Genomic DNA, 23918 nt, shown 5'->3' with positions numbered 1-23918 from the left:
CTGAATGTATTAATGACTGTTTTAAAAACACTGATTAATTCCTATCAGTGGGCCCACTGCCAATTTTTCAGTGACTCTTATGTTTCACTTGCTGCACAGTTTTAATTTGTTTAGCAGTATTGCAGCTGGGCCCTGTTTTATGAAGAGTTAAGATTGATTATAAAGTTGATTTCAACTGTAAGTCTATGACAATTTGTGTGGATTTTTAAAAAAATCGATTTTAAATTTCCTTACCACACTGGTTGCCATAGACCTACAGTTGAAATCAACTTTATAATCAATAAAACTCTTCATAAAACAGGGCAGCTGTATTACTAGTACATGTACCCAAACAAAGATTTTCCCCAATAGGCCTACGGAGGAGAAAAATTTTCTTTGTACCCAAAACCCGTCATTTTGCTCAGCTGCTGTTTCGGAGTGTTTTGCATTAGCGCCATCTTCCGGCAGCTTTGTATCGGAGAGTCGTGCGATACACGCACTAACATTGCAGTGCAGTGTATCAAAATTCGGTTGCGAATATCGCACTCGCGATAATTGGTTGGCAAGGGGAAATGTGTAAACTATTTCACACTTCGAGAGCGTTCTGCTGGAGTTGGATACGCTACCTTCTACACTAATTTGGTGACTTGGTCCAAGTGATTGAAGTGAAGAAGCAACACCCTTGTTTTGTTGACTTTGAGGGAATACTTATGTTATGGATCCGTGCCATTTTCGGAATTATAAGGGACTTCGGCGCTCACTATCCTGCGATCTTGAATGGGGTCTTGAGACTTGATTCTTGGCACTCGATTGTGCACTCGACTCTTCCGGCAGTCCAGTGCAGTGGCAGTGCAGTGAAGTGGGTGAATGAACAGCGCGAAATACACCATCGGAATACCGTGGAAATCAAGACATTAACCAGTCAAACAGTGGAAAGAGAGATCGAAGGAGCCTCAATTACACTACCCATACTGATTTCTTAAAAACGACAGAAACCTCTGTTTGAAAGTGCATCGGGTCTTTGGATGAATCCCTCAGTCCCGACCCTGTGGCTGTGCTGTGGAATCATGGAGATTGCTACAGTACTAGTCACTGAGCCGATGAAGTAGGACCTAGAGATCTAGTTAGGGTTGTCTAGACTCAGTGTTGTGTTTGAGATGTTTACTTGGGAGAATTTCTAATCTTACTTGTGATTGTCTAGAGTTTTAACCGTTTTTATAGACCCTAGTTCACCTTGAATTTAGAACATTCATGAGATCAGTGATAATGTTTTCATTTAGATTTATAGATTCTAACAATTATTGTCTAAATAAGTTCTATAACTTCTTACGTTACACAAAACATGTTCGAGGAGAGAGGTTGTACAAGGTTACTCAATATAAATAGTAACTGCCAAAACTGGTCACTCATAGAATCTTAACGTTACAATTATTGTTAATGTTAATTTTCTACTGTAGGCAGTAATAAGTATCAACAATTTAGCTTGCAGAGAAGATGGTAGACCCTACACTTCTGCATAGTATCTGACGTGACACAGCTGCGTACCCCTCTTCTAACGTTTAGAAGCCTGTTGTTGGCATTGGCCACAAACACTGACATTGACTCCAATTCAGATGCCTAGTGGAGGGAAGAAGAATGGCATGTTGAACAACTGAAAATTGTCAACGATGAATGAGAATTCAGCTGTGTGGAAAGAAAAAATGGTGATAACTAGCTCCAACTTCAAGTCAAACATCAGTAGTCTTCTGCACAATGGCAAAAGGAGGAACGCTATCACATTTTTAATCAACTAGCTAACTTTGATGAATTTAAGAGATCTATATGCACAGAGCTTGGCTAGGTCTAATCCCTTGAAAGACCCATAAAGTATCCCAAACTTCAGTGTTTGGGAACTGTTCAGCCAAACAATTTTCCAATGAAGGCAGAAGTGAAAAGGATGACAACTACCCGCGACAAAATGTCCAACTTAGGATTTTGTGCTGGAAACTTCGACTAGTTGCCATTCAGCAAAGCAAGATGAACAAGTATGAAGTTCTCGGGATAGTTGGTGAAGGTAATGTATTTTGACATTTTAAGTCAAATTGACTACGGGTACCTCTTGATGTATGGTAGATATAAAAAATAATTTTATGTTTGCTTTCTCTTGCTAACTGAGATACTTGGTAATGTTTCTTAAAGCTACAAGTGTAACAGCATTCATGAATGTCTTGCTGATATGTAATTTCATGATATGAGCATGATATCTGTATGAAATGAAACAAACTTCACGTTAGTGCTTTATTGCTTTTAAATATACACGTGTACATATCATGTATATTGAATATCTATTTTCCATCAAACTTTGTATCTGATAATACATTTTTAAAATCTAAAATGTAAAGCAGTGAGGCCATACCCTCTTTACATTTACCAGGTTTCTCACACATCCTGTCATATTACGTAATCTATTCAGATGTCTGTGTGAACTTGCTTGGATCGAGCATGGTATTCTGTAGATTTAAATCGGATTTCAGATTTGTTTTTTCTCAAGTCTCCACACATTTTGCTTTTTTCATGTATTCAGATCAGCTGAAAATTTTGATTTCTGTTGTTTTTTTCAACTATTAAACCTCATTATCATCCCTGTTGGATATTGTATACAGAGTGTATATCATCTGTGTTTATTAATTTTGACATGATGCTCAAAGCAACTGAGTGAGAAAAGTTAAATCTGTGTTCATCAATGGCATTACAGTCAAGCGCCTTGTGGATGCAGAAGTTCTTATTAATACAAATATGTGTTTCCATTAGATGATCTCAGCACTGTGGTGGGGTTTCTTGGGCAAATGCTTTTAAAAAATTTGTTTAGTTCAGCTGTATTTTCTGTCCAACTTAATTCAGTCTGTTTCTGTAGTGATCTTATTGATTGCTCAATGTGAATATCTAAATCTTATTCATATTGGTGACATTGCACCCATGTAGGAATACTTTTTAAAACAATTTTTTAAACATAAAAAAAAATTGCATGCTGAGGCTTTTAAATACATAATTTCCCGAAAACCATGACTGGAACATGACATTACCAACATTTAATTTTGCAAACCCGAAGGTAGATCATCAACTTACTTGGAATGTGTGTACAGTAGTACTCCTTAACTGTATGTCCACACAATAATGTTGGGCAATTGAAGAGACTGGTCCAATAGAGAGCTGTACTTTCTGTAACACTTGCTGCAAATTCAGCAGAGTGGTTTACAAAGAGTATGATACCAAACATTCAAGTCAAGTGAAGAGATGCTCCAAATCATACATACATTCAATTTCATCGACATTTTAAATGGTAGCTTTGCTGCAAGGGAATGGAGATGCTGAGCCTAGCCTCAATGTTCAGAATATAGGCTTGGACAGTGAGTTGATAATGCTGCTGATTTGAGTGAAAAGTGTATCATGACTTTAATTAGTTCAGGACTGTTTGATACTTCTTACATAACGTTTATTGCTCGGTGACACACTTCTTACATTGCAGGTGCCTATGGGGTGGTGATGAAGTGCAGACATAAGGTAAGAATATTCCCTTAGAATTAAATGCTTTAATTCTATGTGATAGTTCCTCACATTTTTGTGTACCTGTTTTCCTTGTGTCAGAAATACTGGTATGATTGCACTTTACAATGTGCTGACCCCATTGCTTTTACTAATGTTATGATGAGACACAACACTATCAAAAATATGTGATATCCATGAATAAAATTAAACAAACCACTATCATCTTTGGAATTACAGAGTTAATGTTGAATGTGGTTCTATTGATAGCAATTATGATCAGATTTAGTATGTCTTCAATAAATGGTCAATAAATGGAAATTTCTTCACTACCAAAAACTACTGGATTACCGGTACAATGTTTGTTGGGTTCTAAGCTTTGATGATTTCATCCCTTTTCTGCCTCAAGTGGCAGAAATCGGCTGCCCCCAAAAGTCAGAAATTTTGTAGCAATGTATTTTTGTTTTGTTGTTATTATCTCTTGTAAACTTTAGTTTTAAATTTTGTGTGTTGCAAATCAGGATACATGGTGTCAAAATTCTGAAAAATGATTTGGAGAGTTTCAGGTAGTCTTGATGAAACATGTATTTTACAAAGCTCTGTATGACCTCATCCTCAAAAGGGCCATCACAAATATTAGGCTACACAACAAGTACAGTGTATGGCTATGAGTGAAATGTCAAGGGTTTTTTTTTTTTCCAAAAAAAAAAAAAAAATCAACTCGAAAGTTTCCAAAGGGACTTGGAAAAGTATGAGTACTTGATTCCCCCCCCCCCCCCAAAAAAAAAAAAGAAAAAAAGGAAAAAAAAAAAAAGAAAATCAGCTAGGAAGTTGCCTAAGAAATTTGGAAATATATGAGTATTAGTACTTGATGAAATAACTGATATTTGATCATGGAATATCCATAATTCATTCAAACAATGTTTTACAATGTAGTGAGTCTTTTGAGAATGTCTCCCTTAGAACATTTTTTTTTTTTTTAATATGAACTTTGACATAATTTTATAAAAACTAGTACCATGTAACTAATACCATATACAGTAAGATTGGCGTGTCATGGGATACAGCTAATCAGATGTCAGTTGTCAAGTCCAAATCAACTCATTTCTGTGGCATTTTCTTTTTCCAGGAATCCAGAGATGTTGTTGCAATCAAGAAATTTAAGGACAGTGAAGGTATGTCATGTTTATTGTACAGGACTTTTCAATTAACTAGTTTCAGAGTGCTCAATTGAATTGTACTGTTTCTGACTAGAAGTCCTGAGGAAAAGCTTGTACCTTATTTCTAAGTAACTTTCATCTCTGCATTCACTTTGCATTACTGAAGTTTCATGCATGCTTCTGACTGAAGAAAATGACCATGATTGGTGCATTGTATTGTACAGTGCACTCCCATCATAATGAACACGTTTTTAACAAAATTCCGGTTACAAAGAAGTAAAGATTCAGGGAGATGTTTCATCAACGTTTGTCAGCGCTGACAGTCACCATAGTAACAGTCAGTGACCAGAGCATCTCATCCAATCAAAACCAAGGATTTTGTTGAAATTGTCAGCGCTTACAACTTGTCAGCGCTGACAAATGTTGATGAAACACCCCCCAGGCTGCAACATTACCCACTCTGTATTTTATTGTTTATTTTGTTCGGTTATAGCGAAAGAAAACTGCCGGTCCCAAGGACTTCTTTATAACTGGAGTCCACTGTAACACTGATGTGCAGGAGTGATGAATGCTTGCAAGCTTTTGATATCATTAAACTATTTTGGAAGAGCAAACTCACTTCATCAGTTTATTTCATGGTAGAATGATACAGCTCATTTCCGGAGTCCTACACTGTATATCAGTAGTATTGATGTAAAACAGCTGTACATGTAGCTATAGTAAGAGTAGGGTTGTAAGAACCTTTGCTAGATGTCAATTCTATTCAAGTGTTTTGTATAGTAAAAAATATTTTTAATTGAAAACAATCAGTTTTATTATAAACTTGTTATCCTGACTGTAAAGAAGGGTTTGAAATGATGTGAAATCAGTTGTGAGAAGATTAAGATGAGTGAACTGATGTGGAGCAATCAAATGCTGTTATTTATTGTTTTGTTAGAGCTGCATATTGTTTTCATCAAACAGGGGAGGTCACATGTTTCAATCATTGCTCTCTTATTGTATCTGTGCAGATAATGAAGATGTGAGGCGAACGATCCTACGAGAACTGAAGCTCCTTCGACAGCTCAAGCAAGAAAACATTGTTGAATTGAAGTACGTGTAAGCTTTACTGCATAGTCCCTTGTTCGTGTCCGGTGTAGTGCAGGTCAATCTCCATGTTTGAGTATCAGAAGTTGCATTGTCTTCGGGTTGTGGGGCATGAAAAATGTGTGTGAGGGGTTGTTTTTAGTCTGAATACCATGGCTATGAGAACTGGGTGTGTTATGTATTACAACTGGTATGGTTACCATATCTTTAATGGAGACAATGGATACAGTGTGATTAGTGAACAATTGGGGTATAAGGGCTACACAGCTACTGCTTGAAGATCTGTGCAGCTGTACTTCATTTTTATAATGAATATAGTCACTTGTGTTTTTGTGTTTTTTGATTCAGACATTGCTATAAATACATTTGTAGTTCTCCCATATAAAAAGATCATGTAACTTATTTCTCCTAAAAAAATGCCTTTAATTATACCCCCGCCAAACGAAGTTTGAAGGGGGTATATAGGAATCAGCGGACGGTCGGTCGGGCGGTCGGTCGGGCGGTCGGTCGGGCGGTCGGGCGGTCGGTCGGGCGGTCGGTCGGGCGGTCGGTCCGTTGCAAATCTTGCGTCGCGAACTACTTCCTCAGTTTTCAACCGATTCCCATAAAACTTGGCACAGATATGTGCCTTGGGTTGTAGATGTGCAAGACGTATTTTTTGACAGTACCCAAAAGTACGTTGCCATGGTAACGGCATATTATGGGCAAAAATGGGTACAAATCTTGCGTCGCGAACTACTTCCTCAGTTTTCAACCGATTCCCATAAAACTTGGCACAGATGTGTGCCTTGGGTTGTAGATGTGCAAGACGTATTTTTTGACAGTACCCAAAAGTACGTTGCCATGGTAACGGCATATTATGGGCAAAAATGGGTACAAATCTTGCGTCGCGAACTCCTCCCGCAGTTTTTGATCAATTTTTATGAAATTAGGTACAGATGTTCATCTGAATATGTTAATGTGCAAGACACATATTTCCGCAGTGGCAAGAAGTGCGTTGCCATGGTAACGGCATGTTATTGGTAAAATATAGGGGAAAATGCTTCATGGCAAAACTGCTTCATCAGTGTTCTTCCAATTCTCATGGAATTCATATTGAAAGGATATAGGTCAGCATGACACATTTCTTGACAGTGACAAAAAGTATGTTGCCATGGTAACAGCTCACATATTATGAGCCAAAATGATGGAAAATTTTGTGTTGCAAACTACTTCCTCAGTTTTTGCCCAATTTCCATGAAACTTGGTACAGACGTGTGCCTTTGGTTGTAGATGTGCAAGACGCATTTTTCGACAGTACCCGAAAGTACGTTGCCATGGTAACGGCATATTAATGGCAGAAGATCAAGGAAAGATCTTGCGGATTTAACTACTTCCTCAGTTTTTTGACCAAAGCTTATCAAATGTTGTTTTGACCAAAGCTTATGAAATGTTGTTTGACGGGGGTATAACCAGTCGCTGTAGCGACATTTCTAGTTATATATTGTATGTGTGTCAGGAATCAATTTCACAATGCCCGAGTGTCACTTTTATAATTTGCCAGAATTACTAATGTGTAGCAAGGAAGACTGCTTTTCCTTTATAAAATGTGGTGTCCAATCATTCCAGCAAAGTTGTGTCAAGAATATGTCTAGATACCACAAATTTTAATGATTACTGGTATGAAGCAAAATTTACTTTATAAAGGGTGTGTACAGTTCTGGTTGAGGTGAGGATTTAGCTTTTAACGTGTTGCGAGATATTCAGAAACCACTCTGAGATGTCAAAGAGCATGCAATTCTAAGGGGTATCAAAAGTTTATTTGATGAAAATCGGTTTTGAAATGGCTGAGATATCCCAAAACAAGGTGAAACAAAGAGATCCTAATAAAAGGCGTGGCCTGTCGCCTTTTATCATTATCCCTTTTTTTTATATCTCAGCCATTTGAAAACCGATTTTCATCAAATAAACGTTGAATCCTTCTTAAAATTACATGCTCTTTCATATTTCATAAGAGGTTTCTCCTTATCTCACGTAGGAATGTTAATTTGTTTAAACCTGAATCCCCACCTCAACCAGTACTGTGTACCTTTATATCTCCAAAGTTTAATGTAACATTGTGTACCGTTCATTGGTACAAATTGAATTTGTGCTTATGACCTACGTTGCATAATTTACTATTTACAACAACAACAAAAAAGAAATTGTGCTTGTACTATTGCATTTTGAGTTTGTTTGATGCAATCAAAGATAAAAGGAAAAAGAAATAATTAAGCATTCAGAACAATTTAACTTCTTGCTTTCAATAGATTTTCTCATTTTGTACCCATAAATATACATTACTTTATTCAATAAATAAACATTTATCTTGTGTTCATTATAAAACTTTAAAAACTAGGAAAAGACAATACACTTTGTTCATAATCTTCCTGATATTGTCCATTTGTAAAGGCATGCTCAGTGTAGCCTATTGATAGTTAATATTATTATCATTTAGAGATTTTAGAGATTTTACTGACTCTTCCAACCCCATTCCCGGGTATGAGAGTACAACACATGTATGTAGTCATTACAATAACAAAGAATACATGTTTGTGATATATTACAATGATGTATATAAAATAGTCTATACCTACTAAACATATATACAGTGATATACAAATTGGCAAGCAAGGTTAACTAATCATAATGATGATGATTAACATTAGTTGACCTCAAGCATTAGCACTTTATTTTTCTGATTATGTATGAACACTGTATCTGTTATACATTAATGGACATACACCATGGTAGTGTACACTGTCAGAATTCAATGATACAAGAATTGTAGCTTCAGAAATCATTCAGATTAATGTTAATTGTCCAAAACAGAGACATACCAAGGTCTTGTAGTATGTGTGGTAACTCTTTGGACATAATGTATGTGTACATTCCTAAAAAAGCATGTTTGTGAACAACACTGTCCCTTCCTCTCTTTGGATGTTGCCTAGGCCCCAAGCAGCATGTGCTCTTTGTCTGTCTATCCCGTGTTTGCCTGGATACATGTATGTTTTCCTGCTGTTTTCTAATTCTCATCACTTTCACTATTAATCACATTTTATACCCACGCACACAGAGAGGCCTTCAGACGGCGAGGGAAGCTCTATCTAGTCTTTGAGTATGTTGAGAAGGTGAGCCAGAGCAATTTGATATTCTTCAAAACATCTGCTGCCTGCTTCCCCCGCAGCTTTATGAAAGGATCTTTTCCCCCCAAGATTTATGGTTTCGACACCAGGCCAGAACCGAGCCTTGGGGCTGTTTGGGTATCACATGTCAATATCCATCATGCTGTTGGGATCTGCTTGCGCGCTTTGTAGAGCACACCTCGTTAATAACCAGTTTGCTTCTACTGGGAGACTTTGCCATGAAACTTGCATGTTGTGGAAAAGCTTTCATTTAATAATTGAGATAGTGGTGCGACTCAGTTGTTGTGCTACTAAGCATAGCCTAATGTCCATTTCTTGTAGTATTGTAGGCGGGATTTTGGTTGTGTTGTACTGAGGAGCATGCTTTGTTACTGCACTTGATTTGATGATGTTCCATACAGTAGTGTGTGAGTGGCAGCATACGCATCTTCCACAAAGATCTGATTTTTTATTGCAGACATTTGATTATCAAGGAAATTGAGCAAACATAATCGATATCTATTTTTCTGTTTGTGTTTGTGTGTGTGTGTGTGTTTATTTCTCATTTACTAAGTACTTTAATAAAATTTGAAACACATTGATCCAGATGATTACATTAAGTTTGGGATCTCGAATATCGCAAGAGAATTCACGCATGACTATCGTCAGAAATCAGTTTTCATATTCCTAACCAGGTTTTATGCAACAAAATTCATGTTATCCACACCTTTTCCTTGATTTAGACACTATTTCTGTCACCTCTTTATCACTTGTGTGTACTTACGTTTGATTTTCTTCCAGAATATGTTGGAGCTGTTGGAGGAGATGCCTAAAGGTGTGCCTCCCGAGAAAGTTAGGTAAGAGATTTGCACAAATATCTCCTGAATATTTCTGGGTGTCTGGACAGCAACAGTGTGTGTGTGGGGACATACTATTACTGTAATGTCTCGATTTCAAAGAGTTGAACAGAACGATGATACAGTGCTCCCCCATTATAGCATACACAGTTACAACAAAATTTCTTTACAACAGAGTACAAATTCAGATCCCAAAATTATTGTCTATATACAATGTACCTTTATGTACTTGTTCAGCTATAGTAAAATTTCAATATAATGGTCAATATAATAGTCTTGTGCGAGGACTTTGTTATGATGGGATACGCCTGTAGTAGGCAATGCAGTTGTACATTGTACTTGTATCCGCATAAATGGGCACCAGTCAATGAGGTACATGTATGCTTGCTAATTGGTAGGATTTGCATACCACTTCTGATAAATGTGATCTTTTTTTTTTCCACCTCTTTTTGGTGCTGTGGTTATTTATATTTAAATCAATCTGCTCTCAAAGAGCCTATGCAATTATGCAGATGATACTGCATCTTGTAATAGAAGTACCGTAGTCACTCGTTTCCGATATTTTAACATTGGACCAGGAGTAGTGCATAGATTTCTAAGAAATCAGTGTAGAGTCTATACAACAACAACAAGAACAAAAAAAAAAGAAGATTTGTGTAGCAGAGTGTTGTCTTGCAGACCTGTGTAGGAAGTTGTGATGAAAAGTCTATCATGTATATTTTTGGAGGCCATATGTGTAGGAGATGCAAATCCTAAACACTTGAGTTTCCCAGGAGGGATGATTTAAGTTTTTGTACTGGCAACAATGAAAAGAACAAGCTTGGAGTACATCGTGGTGGAGAATCAAATAGGCTGATCCACGTTGTATGGACTGAGATACTGCTTATTTTCTCACATAGTATTACATTGTAGGTTGTGAAGAATATAGAGTCCCTCCTGATTGTGGCAGTTTAGAAAGGCCTCAATGGTTATTTCTAATGATTGTTGTTATGTTATATCATAGAGACATTTTTAACCATTTTATGATATATGTAATTAAAGGACAAGTTTACCATCATAGACATGTGGGTTGAGTAAATGCAGCAATAATAGTAGAAGACATCAGTGAGAGTTTGAGGAAAATCGGACAATTCTTTCAAAAGTTATGAATTTTTGAAGTTTCTGCTAAGTCACGGCTTCATGAAAAGACTATAAATATAGCTTGTGATGTCACATGAGTACAAGACATAAAGAAAGAATAAAGAAAAATCAACATATTTCCATTTTTCTCGCATAACAAAAGAACACTCGACTTCTCTCTTTCAGAAGGCAGGGGGAATAATATAACCATTTAAAACATACATCAGTAATAAGTCAAAGAAATCTGCACTTTATTAAAAAAGTAAAGTTTTGTGAAATTCCCTTTATATTTTCCTTACGGTATATTGTTGTATGCATGTGACATCATACACTGTAGTAGTCTTCTCATCCAGCAGTGTCTGCACAGACACTTAAAAAATTCATAACTTTTGAACGGATTGTCCGATTTTCCTCAAACTTTCACTGATATGTTCTACTAATATTGCTGCATTATCTGAATCCTTGTGAATATGAAGGTGGACTTGTCCTTTAATGACAACAATCTTGAAGCTGATGCAGCTATTATTTTACCAGCACCTTTCCCAGATGTGAATGCACTGATTTGCCAATGTAGAATGTTTTTGTAATGGAAAGATTGTGACATAATGAGATGTAATAATTGCCATTTGTTTGAAAAAACAAATCCCATTCCACTGTTGGGTATGTTTCATGCATTTAACATAAATAAAAATGTACGAAATAACATTGATTTGTTTGATCTTCCTTTTTTTTTTGTTCTGACCTTGTAGGAGCTACATTTATCAGTTGATCAAGGCTATTCACTGGTGCCACAGGAACGATGTCATACACAGAGGTAATAACAGAAATAGGAAGCACTTTCAGCTTGATTGCTCTTCACTGCCAGCAGAGAAGGCAAAGCGTTAATGTTTTCATTTTAGATGTAAGCTACGTAGCGTAAAGAAAGCAAAATTAACTGGATCGTTCAAGATAGGATGTTAATGTTCATAAGATGTTGAGTACAATGCAAGAATCAGTTTCCCCAGTGTATATGTAGTTAACATTCAACAGTATATTTTGAGTAGGAAGAAAGTGAAGTGACACTTCATGACTGAAGTACAGTGTCGCGATTTAAGCGTACCAATACACTGTATGTGTCATAAGTAATGTACAAATTTGAGAGGCAGACATGATGAAATTGTAAATTAGTAGACAGAAGTCGGCTAGAACTTCCACACAGCATCATGTGGCCACACACTTGTGCATGAATATACTCCTCTTTCTCTTCCTTGGTCTTTCTCTCACTCTCTTGCTCTCTTTCCCCGCAGACATCAAACCTGAGAACCTCCTGATCAGTTCTAATGACACCCTCAAGCTGTGTGATTTTGGTAAGTGGTGAACCTTTTCCGTGTTTGTTACATGAAGTATAGGCAAACATGTGAGCTCAACTCCCTCTTGGGATTGTGTGTGGAGGTATAAGTAGTGTGATAGTGTCTCACTACCATATCAGCACCATGCTTCTTACAGTGGAAAGGTCTTGACACCACAAGGGCTGGATTTATTACTTACCATAATTGTGTGCAGCTCAGTCTAGTTCCATTGTATTTGCCAAATTAATGTGAATCTGAGTTTGGCATCTTCAAGGATGAGATGCAAAACTACATGTGAAGGAAAACCAACGTGCCAACAACACAAGAACACGAGCAACAAAATAGTGCCACTGATTCAGTTTGATTTTTTTGTGAGATGTGCTGAATCTTGACAGTGGCAACTGAAAATCTCCAGTGTGCTGATGATCAAAATGATGATGGTGATGATGATGATGATGATGATAATAAAGTAATAATGTTGATTTTGATTTTTTTAAATGATGTTAATGATAACTATCATCGATATCGTGTTCTTCATGATACTTCTACTACTACTACTACTACTACTACTACTACTACTACTACTACTACTACTAACAATGATGATGATAATAACAACAATAACTTGAATGACAAAATAATATCGTCGCTGGGGTGACAAGACCTTGTATCTGCAATTTTGGTGAAAGTGACTTTTTTGGATTAATGGTCAAATAATCGATTAAGTGATGTCCTGTCCAAATCCTAAGTGTCTTAACCCAAAAATGAAGCCACCACGGCATTTCCAATGAAAGGCCATCCCATTCGCTGTGTACATGGTGCTTTGGCCGCCATGTTTTTTGGCTCCCCTGAACATTTGACATTTTGTAGATACGAGGTCTTGTTGCCCCAGCGACGATATGTTATAAAAAATCTCTACTTGAAATCCTGTATGAGCGAGCAGTCTGATGCAACAAATGAATCATCATGACGCATGAATTGAACTCTGTCTTTACCCGGCTTCTCTGCGATCACATGACCATATGTAAACCTCCAGATGATTTTTGTTTTATGGTAGTTATGCGCCAGCCCTTAAAACAAATATTGTCTGATAAAGTGATAAGTGATAAGCCACAAGGGGCAAAATACATTGTACAACTGACAAGGACGTTGATAATAGTAAATCAATATGTGCTTTCATAACATTATCAGCACTTTGATCAAGAATGAACCTGAAGAGTACCACCGTGATATTGTGGCGTGCAAAAATTCAGAGAATTTGTAATTACTGCATATAATGTTTCACTACAAAGTCTGGACATTGAGAAACATACTTCTTAGTTGTAGTTTTACCCTTCCTTTCTTTTTAAGATGGTTGCTATATTAAACTTTGAACCCCCCCCCAAAAAAAAAAACAACAACAAACAAACAAACAAACCAGATGGCTGAATTGCCATGCCATTCATACTAGTGAAGTCTCTGATTCTATGTATCATGTTCACTGCTCATTCATACTATTACTTTCTTTTTCAGGATTTGCAAGAAATCTTGATGGAAACAGTTCAGCCAATTACACGGACTATGTTGCAACAAGATGGTACAGATCACCAGAGCTTCTATTGGGGTAAGCTAAAAGAGTTGTCTGTAAGCTAGAAGATAAGACCCTTTAGATGTACGTGTGCCACAAACAATATCTATTTGATTTATTATGATTTTTTTTTTTGGTATGATTTTTTTTTTTTAATGTTGCAAAAGAGCATCCAATCTTTAGACCACTCAACCTGCACTCAAAATTTTCTTTTTCTTTTCTTTCTTTCTTTTTTGAGTAGTCATGTACTTCAATAGACAGGTATTTGTAATTTTCTGTAGGCAGTTCATAAATTTGTGTTTGTCTTTTCCTTGCTTCTTTTTTTTTTTGTTCCTTGCTTCTTCTTTTTTTTTGGGGGGGGGGGGGGGCAGAGAGGAGGATGAAAAATCGCATTTATGTTTCCAATAGAAATTTAGTTTCCAGGCAGAATAATTTTACACTGAAAGTCCATCCTGTTCTGAGTTTTTCATAGGAATTGCATTCATTTTCTTTCTCTCTGGTACGGCTTACACTTCTAACACAATCTAGTCCAATATAGTACAGTCTATTTCAAGACCATTTGTATCTTTTTTTAAAAAGATAAGTACAGTCTTTTGTAACAGTGATGAATCTGTATGCAGCAGTATATTTTTGATATTATTATCATAAACAATTTCCTTTCACCATGCTAGTAAGACTTGAAAGGGGGTCTTAAAATAAGGGGGAGGGGGGAATAAAATGTACAAGAGAAGAATGTGTGCTGAAAATTTTTATCATGCTTTTGACTGTAAGTTCCATGTGTTATTTAACATTCCCGACATTCCAGGTGTGCATATGGCAAGGCAGTGGATGTATGGGCCATAGGTTGCATTCTTGGAGAGCTCAGTGATGGTAATGCTGTCTTTCCGGGAGAGAGTGAGATCGATCAGCTGTTCATGATCCAGAAGGTGCTAGGTCCTCTACCCCATTACCAAATGGCCGTCTTTGACAGCAGTCCCCGTTTTTCAGGACTGAAGGTGCGTTTCTAGAAATCTTCATTTTTTTCCCTCTATATTTATATATTTTTCTGGCATCGCTAATTGCTGGAAGTTGTAAGACAAAGAGTAAAATGCCCAAATGATGTCATCACAGTGGTACGAATGTCTTCATCCAAGTGTTATTTTCTTGATATTATACAGAACTGAGTTTTCTTCCCATTGAGAGATACCATTTGTAAACAGTAAACATTTTTGTTTTCCTACTCTGATTTTGCCCTTTGCAAGATCAGGTGAACTGTCATCCAAGGTTATTTTAATAACTTCTACAGTTGTATGTTGTAAAGTACAATTATATGATATTCTGTACATTTATTTTGTAAGACTAGTATACATTATTGACTTGTACCTCTTTCAAATTGTTTAACAATATGAATTGACCAATATTTACTTTGTATCATGAATTACGTCTTGCTTGATTGAAATTAAGTATAGTTGAGCTGAATTAGAAGGACAGGTTATTTTAGGATTCAGTATTGCCATCAAGTGTCAAATTATTCTTTAAAAACCAGTCAATGACCATGATACGTCTAAATGTTCGTATGTGAATGAATCTGTTTTGTGTCCCCCCCCCCCTCCAGTTTCCTTCCATTTCTGTGCTGGAGCCTCTCGAAAAGAAGTATGCAGGAATCATCAACGGCGTCATGCTGGACTTTTTGTCTGTGAGTACCGAGTACCTCTATGAAAAAAAAGGAAAAAATTGGATCAAATATTAAAGTCGAGGATAAAGAATATCTGTTAATGTGTGGGATGATTTCAAAGACTTGTTGACCAAAATGAAACATTTTTGGTAGTAGGATTAATGGTGACAATTAAGATTTCAATCCTACCTGTGCAGGGCCAGAAAAGGGTCAAAGTTCATGACAGAGTATCGTATTGAACCTGTAATTACATCCTGTCGGGTAAATCTAAAGCAGCATGTTCAGAAGTGTCAAACAGATCAAGATTACTGAATTGAAATGAAGAAGGGCAGAAAGAAGCATATGTTTTGATGTCGGTATGTAATATGTGTGTTAGAAAGATTTCAATATACAATCTTTAACATGTATGTTGTGATTTGGAGTGGACAGTCAAGTGAGGGATATCACTGTGTACATGTGTATTGTGTAATCCACAGCACACATTGAGATTGGACCCAGCTGAACGCTTCACTATTGACCAGTGCCTGGACCACAGGGCGTTTCACACTGAAAGGTTACTGCGGAATGAGATCAGACCCAAGTCTGCCTTCACAACAAGAAAGTATGAAGAGGACAGCGATGAGCAACCGGATGTCCCAGCAAGGTTCAGATCTACTTTGTACTTTCACTCTAGATTTCAGTTCTGTAATGTAATATTAAATTGCTGTACGAGGAAGTGGTCCTTTGTGCATCTCAAACAGAAATTGTATTCCGTATCAGGGACAATTACCCCTCTTCCTGGCTAAATACTGGTTAGTGATAAGGATTTAGTTAGGCTTAGGCTTAGGGTTAGAGTTTGGGTAAGGGTTAGGATTAGGTTTAGGATTAGGGTTAGGGTCAGGGGAAGGGTGCAGTGTAATTGCCCAGGGGGTAATTGCGCTAGACCCATTGTATTTATGTAGTTCAGAAAGACACTTTGTGGACTGTGTGTACTACACTTTTTATTGACATTTCTCAGCACTTCAAAATTCACCTAATTCTTAATTGTGTATATCTTCTCAGCTCATATGCAGTGCAGTGCTGTACAACAAGCTCATAATATACTTTTGCTCATTTGAGCTAAGTTTCAATTTCACTCTTTGAAATATTCTCATGGACCTTTTATTGGATATTAGTTAATGGCACTCCCCAAAACAGGAGACTAATTTATTTGCTCACTTGGATACCAGATGCATTTCTTCTTTATGGCTGATCAGTGCTCTGTCTCTTTTCCCTCCTCTTCACTTTCATCCTCTCTGTCTATCTCTATTTCTCTCTTTCTCTCTCTCTCTTCCCCTGATCACATGTTTATTCATCAGCCTACCAGTCTCCCTCTACACCAATAAATGTGTCTATACCTGTTCCTTGAAATGCTTTACGTAGGGAAGCATTCGACAGAATTCAGTCTGTCGTAAATTCACACATTAGATTTGCAGCTGAAAACATCTGACATAGATTTAAATGATGAACATAGAATTCTGAGGTTCCACGTTATATAAGATGGATCTAAACCCATTTGCATATGTCAACTTGAATTGTTAGTCTATGAGTAAAACTCATTTTAATCTTTCAGGGCTGGAAAGAGGAAGTCAAAGATTGTGTTTGTGGAGAGTCAGGACTCTCATCCATCCAAAGAAGGTGTGAACACAAGATACCAGCAGCACTTACAGTCCAAGGTGCACATCTCAGACACACGCTCAGAGGCAGATATTGACGTCAATCACAGCCAGACGGATGTGGCAGTGCCGCCGCTGAAGTTCATGAAGGCCAAGTCGAAGAAGGCATCCAAGCAGAATCCAGGAGACTCAAACTACCACAGTTCACAGGGGCAGGTCCCTCTCCAAACCTCGGGTAAGAACATCGCCGGATTTCTGAAAAGCTATACGCTAGGAGAGCGCAGGGAGCATATAATTGACACATCAGGATCTTCCAGGCAGACAAAGTACTCTCTCCACAGCAAAGGAGGCATGCAGGTGATTGCTGATCAAAACTCTTCCAGTGATCAAACCGCCGCCCAAGCCGCATTGCAGCGAAAAGAGCAACAGAAGAAACTACCTCATGAACATACTGGTAATGCCCGCACGGCAGATGATCCCGCGCCCACACATAATGCAAACAATGCAAAGAGTTCGAAGAATGAGAGCAGCCAAAAGAAAAGCGATGGGGAGGACACTGATGAGGGTCAGAGTAAGGTGTTGTCTCATTGGAGTATGGATGGTGGGAGTGAGGGGAACCATCAGAACACTCATTTACCTGGGGAGGGTCACACTGTGCCAGACCACATGGGGAGCAATCCCTTTGGGAAATACCTCAAGAGTGCCTACAAGAAACATGGCGTGGATGGCGAGAAGAGTAGGAAAGAACCTTCAAATGTTACGGCAGATCAGGGTGTCGACAAACGCAAATCCAGTAGAACAACGAATGCTGAACATAGAACATTACAGGAAGATAATGTCAATGTAGTGGAACATAGTCCCAGCAGACTTGATACAAGAACTGGTGGCAGTGAAAAGTCTAAGGCTCTGGCCATGCAGAGAGTAGAAATGTGGCGGATGAATGATAACGACAGAGCAGTGGATGTCAGGGACAATATGATAGACTCCAGTGCCGGAAGGACGATTCCAAACCTTGACACTGGAAAGCATCCGCTCTCCATCACGGCTGAGACGCCACGGTCACTGCTTCCAGACCAGATGAGAGCCTTGGAAGTGAGTGGGTATCAGGCTGGCAAGGACACTAAGCAGACAACATTTGATGAGCCATGGGATCGAGGTGACGAAAGGCAAGCCATGGATGTGGAAGGCAGGGTAAGTTTTACACATTCTGTGTAAATTTGTTACAAATTTTTCATGTGGAAATTTTCCTTGAAGCAGTATCAGTGCCACAGACATTAATTAGTGTTGAACCCCATCCCATAAATTAGTCAGGTGACATTGCTATTACATTCTGTTTTTGACAGTGCTAAGACTAACATGTAACTGGAATTTGTTGCTAGTTGTGACCATGCACCACTTGACTCATGGAAAGGTGGACTGGTCAATTTTTCTCGTTGGCTTGAATGTATACATGTTTTAGGCCAACAAGGTCAATTTCTGCAACAGCAATCTTCTCTAATCAAAATTTAAAGCTTGGAGAAGACTACAGGGGAAATTCTGCACCAGTTACCAAGTAAAAGTTTGTTCGAAAAGAAAGTAGAATGTATAAGCACAGCAGTGAAAAATTTGATCAAAATTGTATAAAAGTTAGGGAAATTATGAAATTGTGCAGTTTTGCTGATTTTTGCAAGAAGTTTTTCAGACTGTTGGTGTGCAAATGAGTGAGCGGATGATGTCATCACTTCACAGTTTTCCTTTGATCATGTACAAAAAAAACTGATGAAAATTCAGTTTTTCCTCCTATGAAAGGGTGAAACATACACTGTAGTTATTTGTTTCGCTTTCTTTCATTTCCGACACCTATGATTACAACATTTGAATTATACCAATGATACAATGATATTGTTATCCTTGGTGAATGTGTTCAAAATAATGATCAGTCAGATATATTAGGATTTGAGACTATGGAATAATTGCATTTCAGCAATTAAACAAAACCTGTATCAAAAGTGTCGGAATCTTTGAAACAATGTGAGACAGTATTGAATTACCACCTGCCTTGCTTGTTTCTGCAATCCCACAGCAGCATGAGTCAGAAGAAGCCAATGTGTACATAGATTCTTCCTACATGGGCCACAACTTAACCAGCTCGGCACTGACGCCGCGAGACAAGGGTCGCCATAGTAACAGTGTTGGCCAGGCAGCCCCTCCCCCTGCATCTCAGGAGCGAAGAGGGAAAATACAGCTGCCTCAGCAGATTCAAACAATAGGTAATCACTTCAAGCTGAATTACATGAATACATACCTGTACATACAGTGTACACACAGTAATCAAGGTCAGAATATGCAATGATGCAAAATTAATGAGTACATTCATTTTCTTTTCGATGCATGCTGTTATGACTGTCTCTACTTTAAATAATGGTCAAATTTCCATGCAAAGTTCTCCCAGTGTTATTTTGTTGTTGTTTTTTTGTCAAAGCTCATATCGTGTTTGATACTTGGCAGTCCTTAATTGTCAAAACAAGACATCACTGTCTTTATTTCTCGTAACAGGGCACAGCATTGAAATGTGAGGAGATATGCCGACTGCAACATACGCAATACTGTATACGCCATATATTTCGCGAGGCTAAATTTTCACGAATCGGGAATTCCTGACGATTTCGCAAGTGGTTAAATTCCTGTACTGAACGGAGAAGTGTACACGCATACGTCACATTCACATCGGGATCAGAGTCAATATTTTTGCATGTCTTTAATTTCGCGAATAGCATCTGACTCGCGAAATTCGCGAAAATAAAAACCTCACGAAATATTCGGCGTATACAGTATACCTTGGTGTTCATTTACTTCTTTGTGTAATTAAAGTTATCAAAGGAACAATACTGTGCAATTTGCTGAAGTGCATTTTGGGGGATGAGCTGTTGCAACATTTTGTTTGATTGAAACTTATTGAAACTTTAAAGGGATAGTACAGTATTGGTGGAGATGAGAAATAGGCTTTTAACTTTTTGCGAGATACCAAGAAAACACTTATGAAATAGTACAGAGCATACCATTTTCAGAGGGGTTCAAAGTTTATTTGATGAAAATCAGGTTTGGAGTGACTGAAACATCCAAAAACAAAGTAAAACAAAGCGATCGTAATAAAGTGTGGGTCCCACACTTATTAGAATCACTCTGTTTTGGATATCTCAACCATTTCGAAACCAATTTTCATCAAATAAACGTTGAATTCCTCATAGAATTACATGCTCTTTCATATTTCATAGGATGTTTCTCATTATCTTACCAAAAAATGTTAGAAATCTGAAATTAGGTCTCAACCAAAACTATACAATCCCTTTAAGTATGATGCATCCAGTCACATTTTATACATTTTTCTTTATATGCTGTTGTTTCATCTTTTTGTTGTTGTTTTTGGGGTTACAGTTTATTTCTTACAATATTTTGTTCAAGCATCGTCACTCCATTTATTGTGCATGTTTAACTACTGAGATCAAGGAATAAAGTGATATGGCAGTCCCGAAATGTTCTCCTGTTCAAGTAACAAAACACTCTAGAAGAACAATTCTTTACGGTCACCATTTCACCTACATGAGCATTCATATGTTTGCATTCTGTCCTCAAAGAATTTGATGCTGTCATGGATGCTCCAGCCCCAGGCCCAGAGGTCTTGCCAGTACCCACAGGCAAGCAGGCCCCATTCAGGAAGGAGGGTCCCTTTGAGTCCAAACCTGTCAGTCTTGTCGATACACACACTTGGTGAGAAGAACACACATTTGCATTACTCTGTGGTTTTCAAAGTCTGCATGATAGTTTGTGTGATGGAAAACTATATTAGAGATATCTGTACAAAGTTTGCATGATAGTTTGTGTGATGGGAAAGCTATATTAGAGATAACGCTAATTGAAATCTGTAAGTGGTACCACATCCGTGTCATACAGGTACACCCTGTCTAACATTACTGTAAAACCAGAAATATTTGTGGCATGAAAGTTTCGCAAATGGGAGCAGTCAGCCTTTTGAAACTTTCGTGACTGGCCAACCACGATGGTGTATGGCATTGTGCTGGCATTCAATGCATTGTGTACATGAAAACTTTTGCATGCATTTTACTTTCTTGAATCATGGCTCCTTGCGAAAATTCACAAAAGTTCTATGCACAGGAAAATTTCTGGTTTTACAGCACATCACAGATGAATGAAATTTGTAAGCAGTACCACATTCGTGTCACACAGACAAACCCAGTCTGACATTATGTAAACAGCGTATGGTCAGTAGAACGTGGTTACATTCTGATCAGCTGACAGATGAGAGCTCCTTCCACTCAGTCATTTCATAGTTCCTAATTATGATACAGTGTGTCTAAGAAGTGCAAAGCAGAATTGGAATCCCACCTGTCACACAGGGGATGGGACTTATGCTGCATAACAGGTGTACCAGCTGTGAGATAAGCAACTGAAAGTGCCCTGAAAAGTTTCACAACATAGCACATGTGCAGAAGTAGTTGGAAAAGTCGTAGAGATGTGAAATACTTAGGTAATCTCTGAATGGACATTGTGCACTCATAAAAAGTCCGCATGCTTGTTTTCAAAACTTTGTCGGTGTTGTACAATGTGTAGTTGTGCTGAAATCACTCCCCATGTAAAAAGCCATGTCTTCACACATGTGAGTTTCCAACTTATACATGATGTCCAGCTGAGTATTAAGATAAGTAATTTCCAGTGGTTTACAAGGAATACAGTTTTACTCAGGAATACAGTTTTATCCTATTCCCACAATTTATGTTAAAATTCAATTTTGTGAAAGACTAATAAGTGTGTAGAAAAAAGAGAGAGAGTTTTAGGCAAAAGTCTATGTGCTGTATTATTGAGGTTTCAATTCATTACTTCAAAGGATTCTATGTACCTCCAACGTCACTGAAATGTAAGCAATTCCCTGTTGAATTTGTGGTGCATAAATATTTTGACAAGAAACTAAAGGACATACTTGAAGTGTGTTACATGAACAGTATACTGCTTAAAGATTGAATGGTCTAACATTTGAATTGTCATTGGCATTGGTCTATGTTTTACTAGGAAAACCAAGGACAACAGCTTCCCAACAGATCAGCAGTGGCGAGAGGTGCATAAACGGAAGAAGAAGAAAAAGGCTTCAGTAAGTGATGTATGAATTCATGCATGCACTCGTGTGCAAATCCACAATTTGTAGTGTGTCAATGGTCTTCCATCAACATGGCGCATACCAGAAATATGAACAGAAGAAATTCAGAGGACAATATCCAGTTAACCAGACAACGTATTCATAAGATTTCTGTCAGATGACAGTGGCTACAGAAGTTGTGTTACAATCAGAAATTTCTCCATACAGGTAATATTCCTGTAACACTACCATTTTGATTGTGGGCTCCTCCTTTATTACTTAAAAAAAAAATCCAAAGTCTTGCTGCCATGTTGAATAGCTTGAAAAGCTTTCAAATATTGTACTCAATATCATAATCAAAGATGAAGCAATATCATGTCCTAGATGGACATAGTGGCTTTGCAGGTAAGGCCTGCATTTATTGTTTGTGTTTGGATGTGCATAATTATGTGTGTTTGAGTGAGATCTGTTCTGACGAGTGTAAAACACTTTATTTTGTGACAGTGCAATAATACAATATGTCTCAAATAGCCTGTCTGGCCTGTTTGTGTTGCTGTCTGTGACTTTCCTTTGGAAATGGCGTAACTCTCATACTTGTACCGAGAAGGTCACCATAATACAGAATAAGTGAAGGGGAAAATTCATTAGGAACAGATGTGTAAGCAAGCCAAAAAATATGAGATTGAAGAAGAAGAAAGCACGACAAGTCAATGAAGATGTTACATATGAAGTTGAAACAGATGAAACGGTATTATTTACATTCTAATGCTTCACTTTGCTGTATGTCTTGAACAGTCCTTCTTGAATACGGACACTCAGGACAGGATTGGGGTCCAACGGGCCATCTACCAGGCCCGTGACTGGGATCGCCGGTCTCCTCCAGATTACATCAAGAGTCAGAAATCCCTACGAAAACTTTCACAGACTCCAAGCTCTGATAAGGTGAGAAGATTTCTTACATGCAGATTTTCCAGTTTAGGGGGAAGAGAAATAGTGTAGTAGTAAAAACCCCAGGTTTTGTAATATATTTACCAATTGGTATACAGGACTTGGATGATTTGATTAGCATGGATTGAATGGAGTGAATCTTCTCCTGCAAGGTACTCTACTGCTTGATTTGCAGATGTCTCGACTCCAGCCATTGCCGAAGCAGCTGCCCCAGCTTTCACAGCAGCAGAGGATGTCTCCACCAATGCATGGTGATGACACAGACCTCCCCAGTCCCTCTGGCCTGTGGCATGCCCACTCCAACCAGCCCCTCCATCACCATCACCAGCCTCACCACCAGCACCCTCACCACCGCCACTCCAAGTCAGACCCAGAGCAGCGGCAGGACGTCTTCGCCACCCACGCCCCCCTGAGGCCCATCACCCCGGGCAATGCGCTGGAGTCTCACCCAACGGACTCAGCAGGTCTTCCTTCGTACAGCCAGGCGATCAGCCGCGGATCAAGACCAGGCACTTGCGCATCAGATGTTAAAGTTGTCAAGGAGACGGCAATATAGATGCTCATACATCTCATGAGTCAATGAGTGTTGAATAATCTAGATGTATTTTATTTGATGCTTTTATAAAGATTGGATTTAGAACTATATTTCGACTGAGAACATCAGAATATGCATTCTCTTGTGTCCTTGTAAAGTTCGAGATGACTGTTACAGCACTGTCCTTGCTGTTGTGTATGTTGTTGTCGGGTATTCTAGTGCATGAAACTAGACAGTGCTAAAAATCTTCATTCCATA

The 23918-nt window shown here is 38.1% G+C and overlaps 1 protein-coding gene across 1 annotated transcript; it reads left to right on the top strand.

The window, feature by feature from the left end:
• Positions 1-1760: 1760 nt before the first annotated feature.
• Positions 1761-23681, top strand: LOC139711532 (uncharacterized). Its single transcript, XM_071623409.1, has 18 exons — positions 1761-2032; positions 3485-3519; positions 4631-4676; positions 5672-5753; positions 8842-8896; positions 9692-9747; positions 11616-11680; positions 12153-12212; positions 13707-13797; positions 14567-14756; positions 15356-15436; positions 15892-16058; positions 17007-18240; positions 19112-19298; positions 20664-20796; positions 22114-22192; positions 22973-23119; positions 23301-23681. The coding sequence occupies exons 1-18, from the start codon at positions 1996-1998 to the stop codon at positions 23679-23681; spliced, it is 3126 nt and encodes a 1041-aa protein (XP_071479510.1). The 5' UTR covers positions 1761-1995.
• Positions 23682-23918: the final 237 nt, after the last annotated feature.

Source organism: Diadema antillarum, unplaced genomic scaffold (assembly GCF_040938485.1).
Source record: "Diadema antillarum isolate AM-2024a unplaced genomic scaffold, OU_Dant_1.0 seq00001666_RagTag, whole genome shotgun sequence".
Taxonomy (NCBI): Eukaryota; Metazoa; Echinodermata; class Echinoidea; order Diadematoida; family Diadematidae; genus Diadema; species Diadema antillarum.
This window is presented reverse-complemented; position numbering and strand designations above follow the sequence as displayed.